This window comes from Sander vitreus, chromosome 7 (assembly GCF_031162955.1).
Source record: "Sander vitreus isolate 19-12246 chromosome 7, sanVit1, whole genome shotgun sequence".
NCBI lineage: Eukaryota > Metazoa > Chordata > Actinopteri > Perciformes > Percidae > Sander > Sander vitreus.
This window is the reverse complement of record NC_135861.1, coordinates 13,886,297-13,908,482: the sequence shown is the minus strand read 5'-3', so window position 1 is coordinate 13,908,482 and position 22,186 is coordinate 13,886,297. Positions and strand designations below refer to the sequence as shown.

The following is a 22,186-nucleotide window of genomic DNA, read 5'->3' as shown; positions in this document are numbered from 1 at the left end:
GAAAGGGATTTGTTGTGCTTTCAAAACAGTGTTTGAGGTATTTTCTCTGTACACTGCTGATCTCAAAAAGGCCCACAGCCAAAGATTAGCTGACTGCTGAAACGCCTATATATTAGCAATTCAGTGTGTTTGAAGAATCTACAACAGCTGGGCTCCTTATAAATATTTGCAGTACAACCTGAAAGAGACTTGAAACTGGGAAAAACGTCAGCATGACGACAGGTCTGGGTGCTCCCAGATCTTATTGTGGATGATTATGAGGAAGTCTCCATTTTCACTACATCTACTTCACGTAGCCAGTTCCAGAAACAACTAGACAGCTCTCTGAAAGGGATCACAAAGGAACACTGGCTCAGATATCATCTCAGGATTATGTGTTGAGTGTTATCTATTACAGAGGTGAATCTGGATATGTGGGTAAATTTGTCTTACTGCACTGGAAAAACATTTAAATTTGACTTACATAATAGTTAAAAAAAAAAAAAGACAAGTAATACACTGTCTTCAAAAGTCTGTTACTGCAGTGATATTATCATTAAAACACATACATATCAAATTACATATTTATGGGTACCCCTTCAATGGTCTCAATGTAAGACAGTGGACGCTTCCTGTTTCCTATATTACAGTATGTGGACACTCATGAACACAAAGATCCTTGGGTACAGCCACTGTAACGCACTATAAAGGCAGTGTGATAATAATGTACTGCACTGTCGCAGGTTGGTCACATTTTAATAGAAAAGCAGTGAGGGCTGAAGTCTACAATCACTAGAGTTGATGCAACTGAGGGCAACAGTGATGCTTCGCACTGCAAAACACTGACTGATCTGAACAATTTAATGGAGCCAAGGGGCTTTTCATTCAAATTCAAAGAAACCTTAAATGCAAAGTTATATTCTCTGAATATATAGTTGGTGAATTTGAACAGTATAATATAAATGCATTCCTTTATAGCTCTACAATGTGAAACTATACATAACAGATTAAAGATTGCCCTCTTGTGCCTAAATACTGAAACTGCACTTGAACCTCACTGGTACTACAGTTGTTCACATCAGCACCTACAATACTTTATGGTTAACCATTGGTTTCAGTGAACAGCAGCTGAAACACATCACATATTAACCTGCATTTGGTTGAAAAGTTATGCTGCACTTGGTAAAGGTTAGCTATATATATATATAAAAAAAAGACAGGTTTAGGGGATAGAGACCTTGAACAGATTATTACCTAACTTTTTCTACTGTCCTGTAGCAGGAGTGAAACAAGCACAGAATAATTTACCTGCAGTCAAATATAGAAACCAGAACAAAATAAAGCAAAGTAGTCCTGCATTAAGTTGTAATTTTGTGCAATACAGAAGCATATGTCCGAGTAAAACTGGTAGTGGCTGAATGCACACAGAGCTCACATAACCATTTTATGTTACCAATTTATTACAGTTCTTATAAAAATCACAAATTCATTGCTCAGGTATATGACACCATTTCAAAGTAGACTTATAATAGGTAGTAACTGAAGATGTTTGACCATGTAATGACTCAGCATACAGGCTCACCACAGTACAAGCCTACCACCGGTAGTCAATACCCAATACAGCAAGTTAATCACTGCATAATGAATTTAAATTTCCCACATTGCAAAGCTCCAGTGCCATTTTACAGGTTTTCTTAATTTGCATTTTAATACTGTAACAAATAATTCCATATCAAATTGATAAATCAAAGCTGAGCAGATTTATTTCACGTTAAATTGGTGATGTTTTTTAAAAGGGACACTTTTCTGAACTTTTGACACTTGAGCTTTATTCTAGGCCACTATATGTGCCTGGTACACTTTGATAGATACATAACAAGTCTTTTTTTTTTTTCTTCTTTTTTTTTTTAAATCAACAACAACCAATTTCAGGCACTATAGGGTTCATGTGTATAGAGGACACATTAGTATTCTGAATATACAGTCATGACAGGATGGCAACTGTGTATTTTCCTATGAGCACAAACCGATATTAAATATTGCAAATAAAAGTACAGCAATACATTACATGTACAACCTCTATGTAGTATGTAATGTATTACATAATGTGTAGATGCATTGAATCCGATAGACAGTACATAGTTTCAGAGTGAGGTCAGATTTGACGGCAATGCTCTTCCCACTCAACCCAGCCCATTAAATTGCTCTCCACAAAATGCTGATAAGACAATTACAGAGTAAAAATGAAAAAAAAAAAAAAAAAAAAAAAAAAAAAACACATACATCAGTAAAATAAATAAAAACACCAAGAGCGTGTAAGACTGGAAGGAAGAAAACATTGGAACGAACACTTTCACTGTATCACTCAGTGCGTTCCCACCCACTGATTATTAGGTGCCCCCAGCCATAAAATCTTTAGGAGGCTACTGTCTTCAGTGGTGCTGAACTACGTTGAGAGGTGAAGAAGCCGTAAAACAAGGTTGTTGATCTGTTAGTGCCAGCTAGAGGTTGAACATAGTGGTCTGTTGTTTTTGGTCATGCTTCATTGAGTACCTGTCAATGGTCAAGAAGATACGGAGTGAAAAGTAGCAAATATGCGTTAACAGTTTTGAATTGCACTCAAAAAATGAAACATTTACCTTTTTTGCAAACTCAGGCAGGACAAATGATGCTTTGTGAATTTCAGGGTTGTAATATCTAAGGTTCATATTTTCCATTTCTTCTTTTGACAGCGCTCTCATTGGTTCCATGAAATTTGTTTCCTAATTCAAAAGTGAAGGAGCACCTCGTCATTTGATGGACATTACCAATCACCAAGAAATAGCAGACAAGTTCTTGTGCTACAAAATGTTTTTACAATACGCCACTGGCATTTATAGGCAATCTGACAACAATCAGGTGTGTGGCGGATGGGAAATGGAGAATGACGAGCACACTTACAGGATTTGTACTGCAGAGCATGAATCCAATTTGGCCACTGGGATACGTCGGGATGGTGCTGTAGGCATAGTCCACCACAGGGAATAGGGTCTTGCAGAAGGTTCGCATCTCCTTTATCAGCTCCAAATGGAGCCATTGACACTCTCCTGTGAAATTGACACAAGCCCAGAAGAAAGGACATGTTCATTTCCTGTCTGCCTTTTATTAAAACATTCGTTCCATCTGGAGGTAGTTGGAAAATTGTGATGATGCAGCAGATGAATTGTCATTTAGTAGCATAGTTATGACTTTTACTCAATTCAGCACTTTACTAAAATTACTCAACAGCCTTTCTCAAACATTTAACAAAAAACTGTGGTGAAATATAAAGTTACCCTGGGAACAAAGAATTCCACCGTTTCTCAACGCTGCCTTCATCAGTTGATAGTAAGACTCCTTGAACAAACTCTCAGCAGGTCCTGCAACAAAAATATGCCTTTTTTAACAGTTGGCAAAAAAGGTGTTTCAACAATTTAAAAAAAAAAGCGGCACCTACCAACAGGGTCTGAGGAATCGGTTATAATGATGTCAAAGGCATCCTGGTTCTTCTTCATGAATTCAAAGCCGTCTCCAACATGGAGGATGAGCTTGGGACTGTAAAACCCTTTGGCCATCCCAGGGAGGAACTTCTTGGATGCATTAATGACATCCTACAGAGCAGACAACATCAACAGGGATAAGAGCAGGCATTACTCAGGTGCAGTATTAGGAAAAAACAGTAATCAGTACAGCTCTCTAGAGCAGGGGTCTTCAACATTTTTTAATCCAAGGACCCCTTAACTGGAAGAGAGATGAAGCAGGGACCCCCTACTATATGTATATTGTATAAAAGTGAGTTACATATTAAACTGGGCCTACAATAATGTGTAGGGCGGCCTAAAGCCTTTATACATACCTTTTTAGTGCATAGAATACTAAGCTATTAAAATAGCCTTTTAATTGTTGGCATGGTTTTATAAATCATGTTTTAATGTTAAAACATGAATGTGGATGGCTATTTTAGGGACTACTATAGGCCAGTAAGCATATCATCATTGGGGAATTATATTTGCTAATAATATGTTAGATTCATGTTAAGACTTTTTTTTTTTTTTAAACTTCAAAAATTAAGACTAATTTGGAAGCCCCCCTGCATTGACTCTGAGGACCCCTTAGGGGTCCCGGACCCCGTGTTGAAGATCCCTGCTCTATAGAGAAGCTAGAATCCTTGTCGGGGTTTGTTGCTCCCACCTCATCTATCTCACACAGAACCACCGATTCCACCAGAGGATTCTTCACCACTTCCCTTAGCACGCCACCATCTCCACCGCCAATAATCAGCACCTGTATAACAATGGAAACAGGCTGACTGTCAAGACAAAGAAACATGACTCATCCTGAGACATACTAAAGATTCATTCATTTTCCAACAATATATCTCACATACCTTCTTGGGGCAAGGGTGACTGCACAGGGGAAGGTTGGCAATCATCTCTTGATAGGCAAACTCATCTCTCTCTGTGCATTGGATCACTCCATCCAGCACCAAGACATTCCCATAAGTTTTACTGAAAAGTGAAAGTAAGAGAGGCACATTTGAAAGCTGAAGCTAAACTGACTAACTCGGAATGTGTACATAACTTACGCCAAGATGCAGCAGCTGTCTACTGCACGATCACTACAGTTCTTTGAGAACATAAATAAATAAAAGATTGTTACCGTGACCGACCTGTCTGTAACGTTTACTGTTAACGTTACTCTCCTTCAACCCAGAGTTATAGCTACTTAATTACGTTACCACCTTGGCTACCTATCTGTAATTACTTCGCTACCTACCTAGCTAGTTTGTTTGTGAGCTAAAGCCTGTTTCTGGACAAAGGTAGTCTCGCATTGTTACACCTACAAAAGGTAATAACAACCCACAGGGAAGCTAACGTTACCAGCTGAATAAACTTCTCAAGATCCCACGAGCTTCAGGTTGCTCATTCACTGCTAGTAGACGCTAACAGCTAGCAACGTTAGCCAAGTTTTGTAGCTAAAGTACTCACCTCTTGAAAACCATAACATCTTGAAATTTGGATTTCTTGTGGTAGAGGACCTCTTCCACTTGAAGGCTCATCGCTTGCCCCGGCCATAGCGTGCATGTTTCCGTAAACCACCCATCCTTTATGTGCTCCATGACAGCTGACTACGGCCACAAATAATACTACTAACGTGTTTGTAAGTGTGGCAATGTGTGACACTTGACCGTCGTTTGACAGCTAAACTTGATGCCTCATAATATAGCGAATGGGATTCTGCCGGCGTCAGTGATTTACCATTATGCGAGCCAATGGGGTGCCAGGATGAACCGGTTCGTGTATAGTTTGTTTGACTTCACATCACCAGCACCGCCCATCGTACCGCCCAAGAGCCCAGTGGCTGCATGGGTCTGGGCTGGAGCCCACGTGAAGCTAAACCTCGGTGGTACTGCGGTTTTATTTTAAAATAAGGCCTTCTTCAATGTGTTTATTTTAGAGACAAACAGCCCAACACCCTTTAAACACAAGCCTAAGAGTGTTTGCTTTTGTATGTTTAGGTTTAGTTACACAAGGCAGGCCCTGATGTGTAACTTTACACAACAGAGAACGAAATATCCAGAGGATAAAGTAAACCAAAAGCATGAGTTTCCCCGCTGGCAGTCTACATCTATTACTTTATTCTCTATTTGCCAGCCCATAGAGCCCTATTGTGAACCTGGAAATGTTGAGTACTTCAAAGTTATATGTTGGAAATGTACAGTATGGGTCCCCACTCCCCAGCATTCAGAATCTTTTGAGTGGATTTTAGAAGTTTTAGAGGACACTGAATTGATTGGCTTGTCATGTACATTTTATTTCACCGACATTGAGGTAACTCACAATTGGGTTTTGGAACAAAGACAAATAGGCCATACCAAAATAGAATAATATGACTACGGCTAAATAATATCCTCATATAAAGTTGAGAAGGGAGTATTACACAAGTAAAAATGTTGAACAGGCAGAAGACATGGGTCCTGGAACAGGTTTTTTGACAAGTGTATCTATTTATCAGAACAGAAAACTATGTGCGTAACACAACGCGTTACATCTGCTCATTAGTACCCAGTACACTGGACCCACTACAGTTTTTCTACCGTCTCAACCAATCAATGAAAGACGCCATAGCACACATCCTCCACACCACCATATTTCACCTGGAAAAGAAGGGAACCTATGTGAGATTGCTGTTCATTGACTAAAATTCAGTGCCTGGGATTAATCACCTCACAGTCAATAAATCAGTATAAAGCAGAAATTATGGGTAGGCCTATGCCGAGGAATTTCTACTCCTGCATCATGGAGAGCGTCCTGACGGTGAACATCACTGCCTGGTACGGAAACAGCACAGAACAGGACCTCAGGGTCTTGCAGTTGCAAAGAATGGTTTGATCGGCTGAACACACAATAGGTAGTGCCCTACCCTGCCTAAAGGATATTTACACCAGGCCACTGCAAGAATAAGGCTAGGAGAGTCAGTAAATTCAATAAGGGAAGAAGGAACAGGATACACCAGACGAGCACTGAGAGGCTCTGGAAGAGATCCTACCCTCGGGACACTAGGATCCTAAGTGAGGACACTGCCTATGACTGCACTGCATCATACATATTACACTCTTTGTAATGCACAAATTGATGGAACTGACAGAATAACATTTCACTGGAATTGTAACTTATATTGTTTAATGTGATATGAATTTATTGATTGATTGGTATAAACCATTTCCTCATCATCAGCCTCATCCTCACTGTCTGCCACATCTTCATCCTCTTCTCCAGACTACATTCTCGTCACCTTTTCTCTTTGATCTGAGTGTGTGAGCGGGTTGCAACATCTTCTATCACCATCACTTTGCTGTTGTACACGGCATCACCATCTTTGCAGCTACAGTTGATAATGTCCAACAGTACAGGAGAAGCAACAACTGGGCTTGCATCTAGGATGGGCAGGAGGACTTCCTCTACTTCTTTCTTGTCCCATCCAAACTTGGTGATGGCCATGTACAACAACAGCAAATTGCAACTGCACAGCTGTAGAACTGGCCCGTACCAGCTACTGCAAAAGCTATGATAGTACTAATGCAACACTCTCACAGCAAGAAGAGCAAGACGACAAGAACGTTGAGTCTGGAGAAGAAGATGAAGACAGAGTTGATAATGAGGATATGGTTTATAACCGTGCAGAGCAGTAGAAGTGCTAGGTGCTCTTACTTGAAAGGTTTCCAGTTGTAACACCTGATTATTTTGTGACAGTATACTTGTGTTTTAAAACCTATTCCAGGACTAACGTGGTACCCATAGACGTTATAAAACATGAACGTAGTCTCCGTGATGTCACTATAGGTTTCTGAAGAGCCAGTGTAAAGCTTTGTGCTGGTGGCTCCATCCATCGCAATACCTAACTCAGCCTAACTCCCGGCTAATGCAAAAATGGGCAGAGACGTGGAGCGTGGATGGAGCTGAGGCAGGCCAGATGAAGCCTATATGCTAGCCACCTGTGCCACTCACCTGTCACTCAAAGCGGCCATGTCCTTAATTATGCATAACCTTTAAGCAGTCTTGTGTTATGGACTCGCTTTTGGAGCTAGCCTAAAGTGGCCATTTGAGGAGCTTCAGTTTTTGGCACTTCCGCGTTGGCTTCATTTTTCAGCCCCGGAGGTTGACGCTCGGGTCTACCTGTTAAACGGACTGTACTTGGATTATACTCCATTCTTTCTTATTTTGAGGATCTTATTTAGTCATAGTTATATTTTGTTACCTTCAATACCCAATTGTGAGTCACCTCAGAGTGTAATGGCCAGTGAATTAAAATGTACCTGTTCGGCTTTGTTTGGATAACCGAATCAAACCGTGTCCTCTAAATCAATTATAAATTCGTCAAAATCGGCCCACCGAGAGTTGAAATATTGCCACTTCTGGTTTAAACAGACATTTTTGAAATTTCAGAAATGTATCCATCATCCTCAATAACCCCCCAAATCACTCCAATATTGTCCAAATTGGCCAAGCTGTTACTGAAATATTGTCCATATAGGTTAATATGCTAATTATGCAAATTGTCCAATATATGCAAGTTAGCATTTGGTAGTTTCTAAATGCTTGGGACCCATAATGTACATTTCCAACATAAAACGTTGGGGTCCTCAACATTTCCGGGTCTACATTGCTGGCAAGTAGACTATTACTTAGTTGTAAAAAAGTTAGTTTTGAAGAACGTTTTTTTTCTCCCTATGTGACAGTTTGTTTGTCTTTTCACACAAGACTGGCCCTGATGCATAGACCTACAAAACAGAGAATGTAGTAGGTAAAATAGGCTAAACCAAAAGTAAACTAGTTAAAATTGTCGGGGCGAGCCAATAATTTCAGCAAAGATCACCAAATATGATCTTAATGGGTAATTGTCAGACTCATCACTCTTTCATAGAGTTTATAACGAAGAATAGTTGTTTCAATCCGGTGCAAAACATATTAGTGCAGAAACGTGTGGAAACGCTGTCAGTGCACAAGTCTTGCTCTAGTCGTTGCAATTGCGCTGTTAAAATACAGTTCCCAGAATTGCCAGTCAGCCGACAACCAGAAAGCAACAGATACAGTCCCCGGGTTTACTGTTAAAAATCATGAACAGCTGTTAATTCACTTTGACTTATGGGATTTCCACAATGGACCTTGTGGTGAGCTTTCTTTTATTAATTTAAAGTCAAGAATGAACTTTCAAAATCAATCCCTAAAAGTGACATTTCCTTTATCTGAACATCTACCGTACCATTACAACTTGGCAAACTCCAACTGCTGAAGAACATTGTGCGATACGACCGAAAGCTCGTGAAAAGCTTAAAATGGGCCTTATGAGTTTTATTTTCTTTTGGTCATCTGCTAAGTTATTGTTTAGCTGATAACTGTTACTGCTTAGCTGTACTCTTTATGACAAGCTGACTCGGCATTAAAAAGGTGCACGATGAGTTCCTGCATGGTTTCAGAGCGATTTCATTTGTCTCAAATCGTAGGCATCTCTCCTTGATCCACTGGCTGCCTGCCCCCTGAATACACTGTGAAAAAGCCCGGTCTCGGGAGACAACACAGGGATAGTAAACGTCAAACAAACACCAGTCATGACAGTTACGGAAACATGGGGGGAGGGGCGAGCTTGCTCGGTTTTGTTTGGACTTTACTTGGAACGTCAACAGAAGTGACCATGCAGGAACTCATAGTGCACCATTAATCAAACCAGAAATGGTTTGGAGGGCGGCACGAAATTGTTGTTTGTCACACACAAGGAACGCCCAAGTTTCCCCACTCCACACTGCCACTACACATCTGTTACTTTAAAGGTTAGTTCTGAAGAATGAACAGAGAACAGAAAACGTTTTATTCAGAGGATAAAGTAAATCAAAAATGTATGTAGTCAAACTTTTGGAGTATCCCTGCCGGCACTCCACATCTATTACTTTAAAGTTGATATCAGTGGTGATAGTTCTGAAGAAAGGTCCGATTAGGATACTGCTCCACCAAAAAATGTAGGCAAGACCTTTTTCCTCTAAAATCATCTTTAATAAAGAGGTCTGTGCTTCCACATATTTACAGGGTAAACTGTTCCATAGAAGAAAATACACTTTGAAATTCATTAAAATATTGAAAGGCTGAATTTCACTTGCAAGAAGGAAAAAAATTGAAACATTGTTTCTGCAGGATGAAAAAAAAAAAAAACTTTTAAAATACGACAGAAAATAGCATCAAAGAGAGTTTATCTTTTGGGCCAGTTGTGCCGGAATCCTCTGTAGAGAAGAAAAAGACAGATGGTTAACATACTGTGAGGTTTGCATGGGTGTCATTTACACTGGTGACATGTCCCCACCACTTTCTGAAATGGTTGCTTATGTCCCCATCTCTTTTTAAAAGCAAATTTGTTTAAATGTTGTTGTTGGGTTTTTTTTTAAACAGATATGTGAAATATGTTTTAAATGTACAGAAAGTTTTGAACGTGAGCAGAAATCTTGCAGAAACATATCTGAACTATTCAAGTCCAAGGGTGTATAAATTAATTAAAATGCTGTGAACAGGCACATTTAAAGAGGTTACTTCTACAAACAAAAGACAGAGGAGGAGGGAAGAGTAAATCATGCCTCCATGTGTTGACTCAGCAGGGATAACATTACATTACATGAGAAAAGTTGATTTACAGGAGAATAAATATGTAAAAGCAATACAGAATGCCTGAGAGCCTGACTGCAATATATTCCATTATATTTGTGTATTTTGAATTGTCACCTGCTGCATGAATTTAGTGTTTTCCTTTACACAATAAGACAATTCCAACATACATTTTAGCATTAAAAATTCTCCAGAATGCAGGAAACAAAGTGATTAACGCTAATTTTTTTGAATTTGCCTAAGCAAAGAAACCTACCTATCAGATTTTCCAGCCATGTACGACATACTTCGGTTTCCAGCTCCACTGTTGGATTTTTGTCCCCTGGCAGTTTTCTGTTGGGTAAAACATTTTAATTCATCGTTCACTCATAAAAGACATATTGTTGAATAAACAAAATTAATTAACAAACTTATACCTTTTTCTTAAAACCATGGGCTTGCCGGTTTGGATCAAACTGGGTGTTGTCTTTGGATTTTGTACCTGTAAATACAAAAAGGGGTGCACTGAGCTGAATTAATTTTTTACAACGTACAACTGTATCTGAATGTAAAAAAAAAGAAAAAAAAAAAAAGAAAAGAAAAATCACAAATACATACCAGCAAAGACTTTGAGGTCTGACTGACTGTAGTCAAAAGGCTTGAAGCTGTCTTGGGGCGGCGGTTCTGTCTTTTGGGGCTTCTCTGCAGATTTCATCTGCTTCTTACTCGGTTTGGGAGTCAACTCTCCAACCTCACTGGCGACCCGCTCTCTTTTCTTTCCGCCACCTTTTGCAGATTCCTAATGAAATTGGTTAGCAACATTATATTCAATTCTCAAAATAAACATTTTGATGAATGCATTCTTAAATGGATGTATTTTGTTAAACTAGCAAGACAATGATCAATGTTGGAAGACTGTTCCCAGCTATGGGGCAACTGCATGTAAAGTTTTGTTAAACAAGGCATCAAACAGCCCTCTTTTTTATTATTATTATTTTTGATATTTTAATATTTTGGGGCTTATCCATGTATGGTTCGCCAATAAATGGCATAAAGTAACATACATCAAGGGGGTCATTACGAAATTAAAGGAATTATAAATAGATTAATAATAACTGACATTTGCCAAACATGTAATTTTCTTTGCCAAATACTTAGCAGACATTTAGTTTTACCCCACACAACAATGTCATACTGTATGGGCCTCTGATTGAAAGAATTATATTGCAGTGACGTATTAAGTCAACATTAAATTCACTTAGTGATGTAACAGTCTGCAGTTGAAAATCCAGCTTTGCTGCCATCTAAAAAGGTTGACATTTTCACTTTGCTTCAAATTAAACTGTTACCTTTGTTGACTGAATCCAAGAAAGATCACCGTTTGGTGTCGTCAACTGACTGTGCTTAGTTAAGTTAAAATGTTGACTTCTACAGTTCTAGTTGTCCAGCCATCAGATTAGTGGTGGAAGCCTCAGCTTTATGCCAATATCCCAGAATCTACCGTTAATCTTTACCTATGTAACAGTAACATCAGTTGTTCCAATTAACAATACTAATTTGCAAACTTGTGAGCGTGACATATGTTTTTTGCGATATCACCTCCCTGGGATCATTTCTGATTTATTCATCCAACAGCCTTAATTTTACCTGATGACGGTTCATTATTTTTTGATAACCAGGATGCAGACAAAAGAGAAAACCTGTGATGTTGGAGCACAATCACAGCACACACCCTTCATCATTTTCAATAATTATATCAGTGCAGTAGAAGCTTTGGAAACCTTTCTTTCAAAGGCAGAGGCAAAGTGGTGCCATGAGCAGGGTCAGAGGCAAGAGTCAAACAGTGGTGACTATTTCTTCTGTTCTCCAGCACAGGAGTCAAAGTACTGAGACTTTTGTCTAACTGAGCGTTTAAAACAAAGTGGAAACACCATATGGCGGCATGAGCATGTAGAAGAAACCAAGCGGGAGGGTGCCAAGCAATACCCCAGACAGATGGCGCTAACAGGAAATGGGCTTTTGGGCAGAAAGAAAGATATTAGAGATTGTTGTTCCCCAGAAGGGAAGAAAAGCATTTGATGAGTGGAGGACATGTCTCTAATGCTGCAATCCCACGCTGTGCATTCTTGTTCCCCAGGCACATCATGCGACGGATATAAATTTTAAAAGGCCACTGACATGCCGGTGCTGCAGACTGGGAGCAGTGGTTCACCTGCTTGTGAGTCACCATATTTATGTGTAGAAATACCAGCCATGTCTTCAGAAAATGGAGGGCACTGCAGAGGGTTAACCTACCTATTACAGCACTGTCTTTAAAATGCTGTGCCAGGCTCTTGGGTGAATAGAACACTGGATATGTACTTTCCCCACACATCAACAGTGAAGTTGAAGAGTGCAAAGCCTATCTGAAGTGGCATAGAGGAAATCGAAGAACTGGAGAGCGAATGACTCACCGCTGCCTGCTGGCGAACAGTGGCAACATTCTGGAGAGACTCCTGGTAGCTCTGTTTAGCCTGGTTTCTTTCCTCTGTGGAAATCAACAATATAATACAATGAGAGACGTTACTTTAAAAAGTGCAAATTTAAAGCAAGTTTCACCCCATTACCTGCCACTTTCTTTGTTCGTTCCTTTGCTTCTTCCTTGGCTTTCCTATTGGCCTCCAACTCCTTGTGTTGCTGTTCCATACTCAGCAGTTTCCATCTTTTACTAATCTGTAAACGTGAGATGGTACAGCTATGAACATTCAAACATGTAGTTAGGAGGACAACACAAATTAGTCTGGATCTAGATGGCTGTATGGAGCTCTTTGATTACCTCAAATATTTTTGAAGATGGGTCAAATTTGGCATTCTTGCTGATGTGCACATCACTGGAGGGTAAGTACTGAAATCACAAGGAAGATAGTTGAATACCGTACGTCCGATTAAATAAAATACAAACAATACTGAGTGTGATCACTGATCATCTCTTACCATTCTGAAAGGGTTTTCAAAACACTCAATGATACGTCTGGCTTTCATCTGAGCCACAGAGAGGGACTCGTGGTCATTCTGTGTTTCCAGCTCCTTCAGAAAGGAGGCAGAGTACTCACATTAGGTATCAGCGTTGCATACAAATCAACTGGCTTAATAAAAGGAAACTAAAAGCTGATCTCTACCTCGAACTGTGTGATTTTAGCTGCTGCCATAAGACCACTTGTTTTCTGCACATCAACATCCATCTTAGGCTCATCCTCTGCGAAGAGCACCCCTTGTTTGACTGGCAGTTCTGAAAATAAATACATTTGTTTGAGGCCTAAAATACTAAAATAAGCAGAATAATCAGTAGTATCAGCGTATCAAGCTTACCATCAGGAGAACAGTGCTGGAGATTGCTCTCAGAGACCCTGGATGTATCATGAGGCCCAAACATTGTGACCTCTGGCTGGAGAATGATACAAAACCACATTAAATCTCATCCCAGTCGTGGTTTCTTCGACAAATACGGATTGCAAAAACAAAAAATTCTATTTGGTCACCACCAACCTTTTTTATGGGTGTGAGTCCTTTCTTCTTTTCAGCTGCAATCTCAGCCTGTGTGAAGTGCAGAACACATTGCAATGTTTGATTGATTAAGGTGCCTTCATTGACAAGGGGCTTACCAACACAAATATTGAAATTACACTAACATAAAAAAAACATTCCCATCTTTTCTTACCTTAAGGAGAGGCATTTCTCTCGCCTGCTGCACTAACAAATGGAGCTCGTTGACCTGCTGCCTGACCAGCGGGGGTACAGGGTTACAGCAGGCAATGATGCCCTGAGGCTCTCTGAGTAGATAAAGACAAAATACTGTGCTGGAGGTTATGAATAAAAACACTAAACTCACCTGCACTGAAGTGAGAGATCACTGAAACTGAAAATTTGGAAATCTAATCAACTTACTTGGGCAGCTCCTCAGATATCTTGTTCATCATGTGAGTGGGCAGGGTGAATCTAAACACAAAAATAACACTATATTAAAATATGTTAAGGCAGATGTAGAAAAACTATGAATGATTGTAAAAGCAGGGAGATGTGTGTTGGAAAATCTGGCTGGGAGCAAACTATAAATAGGAAAACAGCTCTAACGTATTTCCAGAACAGCAAGTCCATCCATTTCCAAACAGCCTACCCGGTGCTTTCATCTTCCTGCCTGGCCAGCTTGTCCCTCCAGGCAAATAGCAGTCTGAAGGCAGTGAGCTGCTGGGTGTTAAAAGACCTTTTCTGCTTCCTCTGCAGCTCCAAATATGACTCCTCTGTGAATATAGGCTTCGTGTATTTCTGTATGGAAGGAAGGCACATGGTGACTCATATTAAATGACAGAAAATGCAAGAGATTATGGTGTGGACATGTAGAAATATGACAGCAGTAAAGAAACTAGTGGATAGAGAACAGTGGAACAGGAGTATAGAAGCGGGTTTTTAAGTGTTAATTTAATCCTAATGGTGTATGATGTGAGATTTGTGCTCACCTTCAGAGAAATGTCTTTGCTCTTGTTCCAGACACTCTGCAGCAGGCCAGGCTGCCCGTGGTTAAACTCCAGCAGCTGCACCCTCACACAGTCATAGATGTAAAGGAGGTAGTGGGTGTCCATCCGGGCGTACTGCACCATCTCATCTGGCAAAGGGCTACAGGGCCGAGTTATGGAACATGTTTTATAAGTTAATCATAATCTTTTTTTTCTTTAGGAGTAATATTACAAACAATTCTTAAATACTATGATGAATTGTCCTTTAAAAGGAATTTAAAGAGATTAAAAGAAACTCTATCCCTCAGTTAAACCTAAACAACAACTATAGAATGAAGCATCAAATGGCCCTGCTGTCTCCATACCGAATCCTCCAGTCAGCCAGCTGGTAGCGTTTCTCCGAGTTCACATTGCAGAAGTGTTTGAGCAGTTGGTCGAGGGAATGTCTGGCCAGGTTCAGAGCTCGGCTGGCCTGATGCGTGTCAAACAGGTTGACGACATACAAGCCAAAGTCCCTTTGGAGCCACTCAATGTCAGAGTCAGCGCCGTGAAATACCTGAGAAAAGGAGAGAAAGTACATTGGGCTGAAACCGCTCTGCAGAAGTACCAACTTATTTTAAAGAAAAAATAAAATTGCTTCTTCTAAGCAATGCTTAGATACAGAAAAAAATATATATGAACCAAAATGATTAAAAACTGGAGACACACCATGCGACATTTTTTTCTTCTTCCACTTGGATTATTTTTCACAGATCTCTCAGCAGTTCAAGCCCACACAACACAGTTTCACAGGTATCCTACAGTGTGTGAGTCACGGTGGCTCCCACACACCACAGGACACCTGCCAGCTTTATCAAACATGTTTGAAAACTTTGGAGCTCTGAGACACCTCAAGGAACTCAGAAGTTTTTAAGATCTTTACAAACTTAACACCACACTGGTGGGGATTTTCTTCTCTCTCTCTTTCTAATTTCAATAGGAGATGATTAGACGGATGCAACCAGTTCATAAGGTAGTCTGAGCCATCTTTAATTTCACCTGCTTAAAAAAATAAAATCCCCTGAGGCCATTTAAATTGCTGAGATTTGGGACTGCAATGACAAAGCTAGACACAGCTTTGCAACGCCGACCAACAGGGCAAACGGAACGAGTGGTGAGACAACCAGACAGGTTCTCCTTAAATATTCTCAGTCTAATTATCTAAACCACTTATTTGGAAGTAAAACTCAAAAGGGAATGCACCAGAAATATCCGTCATATTTTTCCACTGCATTGTAAAACTCCTTGTGCACACAACTACTATATGGCAATTTGGTCAAAGTTGAACTAGGAGTTAGGTCTGCAAGATCTAAAAGATTTGGACAGTTTAGCATACATGCTTCAAACAAGTGTTAATAAGATATGTGCTTATTGAAATCTTCTCTCTGGTGTGGTTGCTCTGTGAATCTGCAAAGATGCGTCTAGCAGAGTTGACATGTCCTCAGATTATTTATGATAAAGACGCTGAATAAATTGTTCATTTACAACAAAGAGCACATGTTGGCAAAAACTGAGACAAAAACCAAGGCCGAACAACAGAAAAAAAAGGGAAACAGAATTTCCATAAGACCGTGCAGTTGCCCATTTTGGAAACAACTCGAATCAGATGGTAATCTCATCTTCCCTTTAGACAGTCAAAGCCATAGAACAGGAATATTTGTGGAGCGGTTCCATTACCTTGACAATAGCCGGGTCAGTGAATGCCTCATTGAGGATGTACAGCTCGCTGCGGAGCTCAATGGCGTCGATGATGAAGTCCTCCTCTCTGCTGGATATCTGTATCAGACAGGTGAGGCCAAGGAAACTCCTGTAGGAGTGGTGCTGCGACAGAGAACAGAGTGTTAACAAAACACTGAGACACAAGCATCTACAGGCTTTGTAATCAGAATTAAAGCTATAGTGCGTAGTTTCTGTCTCCCCTATGAGGAATTCTAAGTAATGACAACAAAACTGTCGGCGCGTCCATATGATACAAGCCTTCCGTGACCAAACCCTGTTGTATTGGATCACATTCCATCATATAGGCATAGACGATATTGTGCCCACCACCTGTACATCTAAGAACTTTTTCTAATAATGATCCCGTACCTCAAGGTCCACTGCAAATTCAGACAATTTGCAAAGCTTCTCATTCAGAGCCACCAGATCCTCCAGCGTGTCAATGAAGGAGCATTTGGTCTCAGTCAACGGTTTGTACATCTAAGAAATCCACAAACGACAGATTTAGTAGAATCCCAATTGACAATGAGAGGATCATATTATAGGATTAGAATAATTTACCTGCGGTTCTGGCTTGGACAGAACACTTTCTGGTACTGTAAGACGATCCAGTTCATATTGGTATGGATGTGCAAACCTACATGGATCAGAATCACAAGTTTAGATGGACAAAGAAAAATTAGCAAAAAGACACAATGCTATTATTATTATTATTACAAAAGAGACCAGTCTTACATGTCTTCAACATGTTCCTGAGTTCTCTGCTGGTGAATGAAGTCAGCCAGAGCAGCCGGGACATCAAGGTCCTCGGGTCTCTCTTTACGGATTTGTTTGTTGGTGAAATCTATGAGCGGAGAGCAAATATGTTACAAATGTTTATGAAAACAACAGATGGGAAGAACATGAGAGTGAGAAGTAGCTTACATGAAGGAAGAGGCTTTACTGCATTGGGCTTGATGAAGATCTTGGGAATAAATGGTGTGTTGCTGTTGTCAACTTTTTCCTTGAATTTCATCTGAGGTCTAGGAATATTTTTAGCTTGGAGCAGTCGGAACGTCTCAGAACGACTGCCAGAGCTTGAACCCTGATGAATAAAAGCATCGTTTACCAAAAGGTGTGAAGCATGAATATGCAAGTGTTAAAAAAACAAAACAATGTTCCAGTACTTTAAATGCCAGGACTGGCACATGATGTTTAAGCTTGAATGCGGCCCAAAAAAAAAAAACAGCAGAATTAGAGCCGAGAGGTTAATTAGCCAACCATGCGATTCCAGCTGGAAACAACAATCTTGGGAGGCTGAAACTCTGCAGGCATGACAGGCTGCTGGTTCCTGTTCACCCCATCAGCTTCATCGAGAAGAATCCCCTGGAAATCAGATGCACGAGCTCGGTTGGTTTACAAAGACTTTTTTTTAATGAAGAATTTTGTACAACACCAAAGCCGTAGGTCCATACCACTCTTTCGAGGATGACGTCGTTCGAGTCCACAACCAAGTCAAACCTCTCCTCCAGCCCCGTCAGCTTATTCCGGTCTCTCATGCGAGATCTGCAGCCGTGGTGCTGCATTATCTGACTCATGCTGACACAGGGACACAGTGAAAAGAATTTATTTCTCTTATTGAGAAACAGCAAGTGGCAGGTTAATCAGCAAACCCACTCTTTTGTCTGCATGTCTAAAGATCAGTCAGACTTGCTAATTGTCTTAGCATTGAAACAGTATGTGATGTCATTGTTCTGACAAAAGTAACGAGGAAATATTGAGTGGAGCAATCATTAGGTGCTTCTCCTCATGTCGCTTAAATTGCCTCCTCGACTCCTCCCTCACATCTTAGTCCCTCCCACCGAGGAGGCACAGGAGAGACGCAAGGAAATCATCGGAGGAGAGAGGCAACGAGCTTATATGGTTTAGAGGGATGAGACGTCCTTTCCTCTGAAGCATCACATCAATTTGGAGTTAGAGTAAAGTGAATACATTTGGAGTTAGAGAATAGAGTTAGGAACTCCTTCAACTGCACGCCTACAGCTCCTCGATGATCCCTCCTCAATGCTCGCTCCTCGGGGCAGAAATAAGAGCTTTGAGACGGCCTTCACCGAGGAGGGACAGAACAACTTCCGGTTCAGCCGAGGAGTCGAGGAGCTATCAATTAATGGCCATGACATACAGCTACAGACTGTGAATAGACTATGAGAGTGATGTTGCCATATGTAGTCCGTTAGTGTACTAAGTGGGGTGATATGACACCACTAGAATCAATCCCCCCCTCCATTTCCAAAGGCAAGACACATCAAAACAATGTTCTTTCTCTTGACCAAATTCAAGTCTGCGTTCAACAAAGACAAACTTTGACCTGCGACTGTGCCAAAGGTCCACAGCTCCTGACAAGAGTAAACATATCCTTTCATTTTCAGATGCATGGGCTTTAACGTAAATCGAAAGAGAGGAAGAGTGTACATGGGCAGAAACAGCTGCAAGTCTGACTGAGCCAAAACTCCACAGAAGCGACACTGTTTTAGAAATTTTTTCCAGTTGTTACTGAAAATGTACATATCGTAATGTCTCAGTGTACTCTGAAATTAAAGCACAGAACAAATAATTAAGAATTTTAAAAAAGGAGTAAATCCTAAATTGAATCTAAATTTTTCATCAATCATTCAGCAGCCGAACACACTCGTGGCATTCTTTCTACAATGGAAATGAAACATTGATTAGAAAGTTTGTCCCAAACGTGTTGCAGAAGTACCCCACACATTTGTTGCACTTGTAGTTTGCTTTGCCCAGTCTGTCCAGTTCATCCCAAACCACCTCGATGGGAGTTCAGTCTAGAGAGACTGTGCTGGTCTTCCATCATTTGAAGTCTACCGTCTAGTTCTTTTCCTCTAATGTTTTAAGGTCATTAACTTGCTGTTGGATGAACTGCTGACAAAACCAGTCCATCTTCCTTTGTTAACACATCACAGCACTCTGATTGCAATATAAACTACTACTACTTCCTGCAGTACAGTAGGGCTTGTATGTAATCCGCAAAAGTTGGGGCCCCTGTAGGTATTGTTTGCATTAACTTTGAAAGCATAATTTAATTCCATTGCTGCGGGAAAGCTGTAAATTAACTAATTTCTTAATCCCTGAAAAGGCCTGTTTTCTATGAAAGTCTTTTGGTGATTTTAACCAATTTAATAAAAAAAATGAGGATGTTCTAAAACTTTTGACTTGTGTAGTGTATATATAGGTTACTTACCAGTGCAAGAGCTCATCTCCTTGACTTTCACAGAACTCCTGGAAGCCCGGGAAGCTCCGATAGAAATCATATTCATCTCCAGTTTGAGGCAAGCCAGCGGATGCTTTGGTGGCGGATAATACAGCACCCAATCCATACTGCAGAGGAGAGACAGGCGTTAGTGTTAGTCAATACTAACACAATACAATGTAGTAAAATAAAAATGTACGGACGGGTGTCAAAATGTAATGTTTGCATTGCGTTTTAGTTTAACAAATGTCTAATATCAGGGTTTTCACACCATGGTTAGTCCTATTCAATTAAACATTGCAGTTACGTATTTTAACTTACACGAATGCAGTGTTTAAACAATTAGTTGATATTTAACTAGCTAGTATAATGAAAATATATTTTTTCTTCGATTTTTGATAATGACTTGTTTAAGCTATTTCTCTTTTTTTTTCTTCTTTTTTTTTTTTTTTAAACTCAATATCTGCTGGTGACAGCTTCTCAAATGTGTATATTTGCTAGCTAGCTAGCTAAGTTAGACATCTTTGACCTTAGCCCTAAACTCAAATTTGAGACGTGTCAATATGTTTTGACGAAACCATTAATCGACACAATCTATATATATTAACGTTAGTTGAAACGTAGCTACATTTAATTGCGGCTCTAAGGTTAACGTTACATGAAAACATTTGCCTTGAGACAGGCACATTTTTTGTCTAATTAAGTTAGCACACTAAAGAGCCTGAAATATTTTAATAAAGACCATTACCTAATACATTATTTATACTATAAAAATAACACAACATCAGAGCTTGTGTCAAGAGATAACTGAATGTTTTCTACCAACACATAATGTGAACGTTACAGCTCGTATAGCCAACAATCATATAGCACACGTTGCCCACCTGAGTGCTAGCCTCAACTTAAAAACTCTGCGTGCAGCTTGGTTAGTTTACGTTCACTTACTTTAACAAAAGCATCCGCGTCTTTAAAACCGGGACACAAGTCATTTTTTTCCTCGTCGTTGATGTCTGAATTGGTTTCTTGAAGGCCACTGTTTGTGGAGTCTTTACTCTTTGAAGTATCCATAATCAGTTTGGTGCTGCTGTGTACATGTGAGCAGCAGGAAGCAGACCCCTTTCCTCACTGTTTTCTTGTGAGCTGCCAGGAAGGGAGCCGAGGGAGACAGCGCCACCTAAAGCCGTGGAGTGGTCGGGCCGCGAAAGGACGGATTATGTTTTCTACAAATTTAAGAGAAATATTGCTACATGACCACATGCAAAATGTTTGAATTCATAACTGAACTTATTCCTGACATTTATAAACGTTATTTCACATTAGCTGTCTTTGTTTTAATGTTGTGTTGGTTACTTTCACTCAGATTGAAATTAAAATCAAGATTGGTCATTCATCTTGTAATTAATTCCACTGCATGGCCAGGCTCTGGTCCTCAATGTTCCCGTTCAATGCAGTGACACTGCAGACACAACCCCCTGTGTTGGCTCACCCATCCAACCTGACCAGTGTTTCACCAGGATGCTGGTACCATGAGGGGGCAGTATTGACATTTGCAATCTGCAGCAAAACTGCAGCTGCACTGAGTTGGTGGGCTATAGGGAGAAATCATATACACCAATCATGTCTTAGACAATATCTTAGTTAGAGCTATCGAAACCGTATCTAAATTATGATTTTTTTTGCAATAGAGGGGATGCTGTGGGTATACTAATCAAACATAAATACCCTCCCTTCATTGTGTGGTGTAAAAATAAGTTACAGTAGCATAGTGTTGTGATTCAGTGTTCAATAGCATGCAAAGAGCCATCGCCAATATTGACACACCAGCTCATTATGGATGATTTGTGGTGTGTATAGGGAGAAACCTCTTTTCTTCACTTCCCCTTCCTATTGATCTCTTCACAGGGTCCTCTCCCTCTTATTATCTTAAAAGCATCTCTGCAACACTGGCTCAATCAATATTTCACAGTAGCTTTCCATGTCATTGTTTTGTTTTAGGGGAAGGCATCTGAACTTCAGCATATATATGCTCTAATAATCCAGAGAAATGAATCAGCATTCTTACAAAAGCCACTACACAAAGCCAACTACTTTTTGTGTATTCTTTTAGATTAGATTCAAAACCTTAGATTCTCTTTGATAGATATACTATTACATAATAACACAATTAGTATACTATAGAGCAAAACCCTTTGCAAATGTGTTCTTTTACACTGGATATGACATTACTGCTGCCATTTACTCTCATTTAAATGCTTTTTCATAATATTATGGATTTTATAGCTTTGGTGGTGCCCCAAGGCACCACTCAAATTCTTACTGCAGTGAAAGACACTAAAACTGCTGATGCTGAAAATGACAGTGTGCCACACATAATTCAAAGAAATCCAAGAGAAAATCCTCACTGAAATGTTTTTATTAACGCCCTCATTTAGAAAACACAAATGCACCAAACGATATCGTACATGCACAGCTTCAGCATATCAAGATCAGCTGATGACTTTTCAATGTGAAAACGTTACTGCCACGATCTCACAGAGATCACCGGACATCAAAATACTGAGGAGTCACAA

The 22,186-nt window shown here is 40.0% G+C and overlaps 2 protein-coding genes across 2 annotated transcripts; both read right to left on the bottom strand.

Moving 5' to 3' along the window:
- Positions 1–1,417: 1,417 nt before the first annotated feature.
- Positions 1,418–5,191, bottom strand: srm (spermidine synthase). The gene is made up of 8 exons (XM_078254746.1): positions 4,986–5,191; positions 4,385–4,505; positions 4,189–4,281; positions 3,455–3,608; positions 3,294–3,377; positions 2,920–3,065; positions 2,619–2,741; positions 1,418–2,532 (listed from the first exon to the last, which is right to left on the bottom strand). Exons 1-8 carry the CDS (start codon positions 5,114–5,116, stop codon positions 2,515–2,517), a joined length of 870 nt encoding a protein of 289 aa, XP_078110872.1. The 5' UTR covers positions 5,117–5,191; the 3' UTR covers positions 1,418–2,514.
- A 4,332-nt stretch (positions 5,192–9,523) lies between these two features.
- exosc10 (exosome component 10) lies at positions 9,524–20,747 on the bottom strand. Its single transcript, XM_078254744.1, has 25 exons — positions 20,562–20,747; positions 19,608–19,744; positions 17,827–17,950; positions 17,633–17,737; positions 17,297–17,456; positions 17,108–17,216; positions 16,934–17,009; positions 16,742–16,852; positions 16,331–16,474; positions 14,980–15,170; positions 14,618–14,774; positions 14,278–14,426; positions 14,049–14,099; positions 13,822–13,933; positions 13,650–13,697; positions 13,473–13,548; positions 13,283–13,392; positions 13,098–13,190; positions 12,940–13,008; positions 12,731–12,836; positions 12,578–12,651; positions 10,743–10,923; positions 10,562–10,626; positions 10,402–10,478; positions 9,524–9,769 (listed from the first exon to the last, which is right to left on the bottom strand). The coding sequence occupies exons 1-25, from the start codon at positions 20,682–20,684 to the stop codon at positions 9,739–9,741; spliced, it is 2,679 nt and encodes an 892-aa protein (XP_078110870.1). The 5' UTR covers positions 20,685–20,747; the 3' UTR covers positions 9,524–9,738.
- Between the last annotated feature and the right edge of the window lie 1,439 nt (positions 20,748–22,186).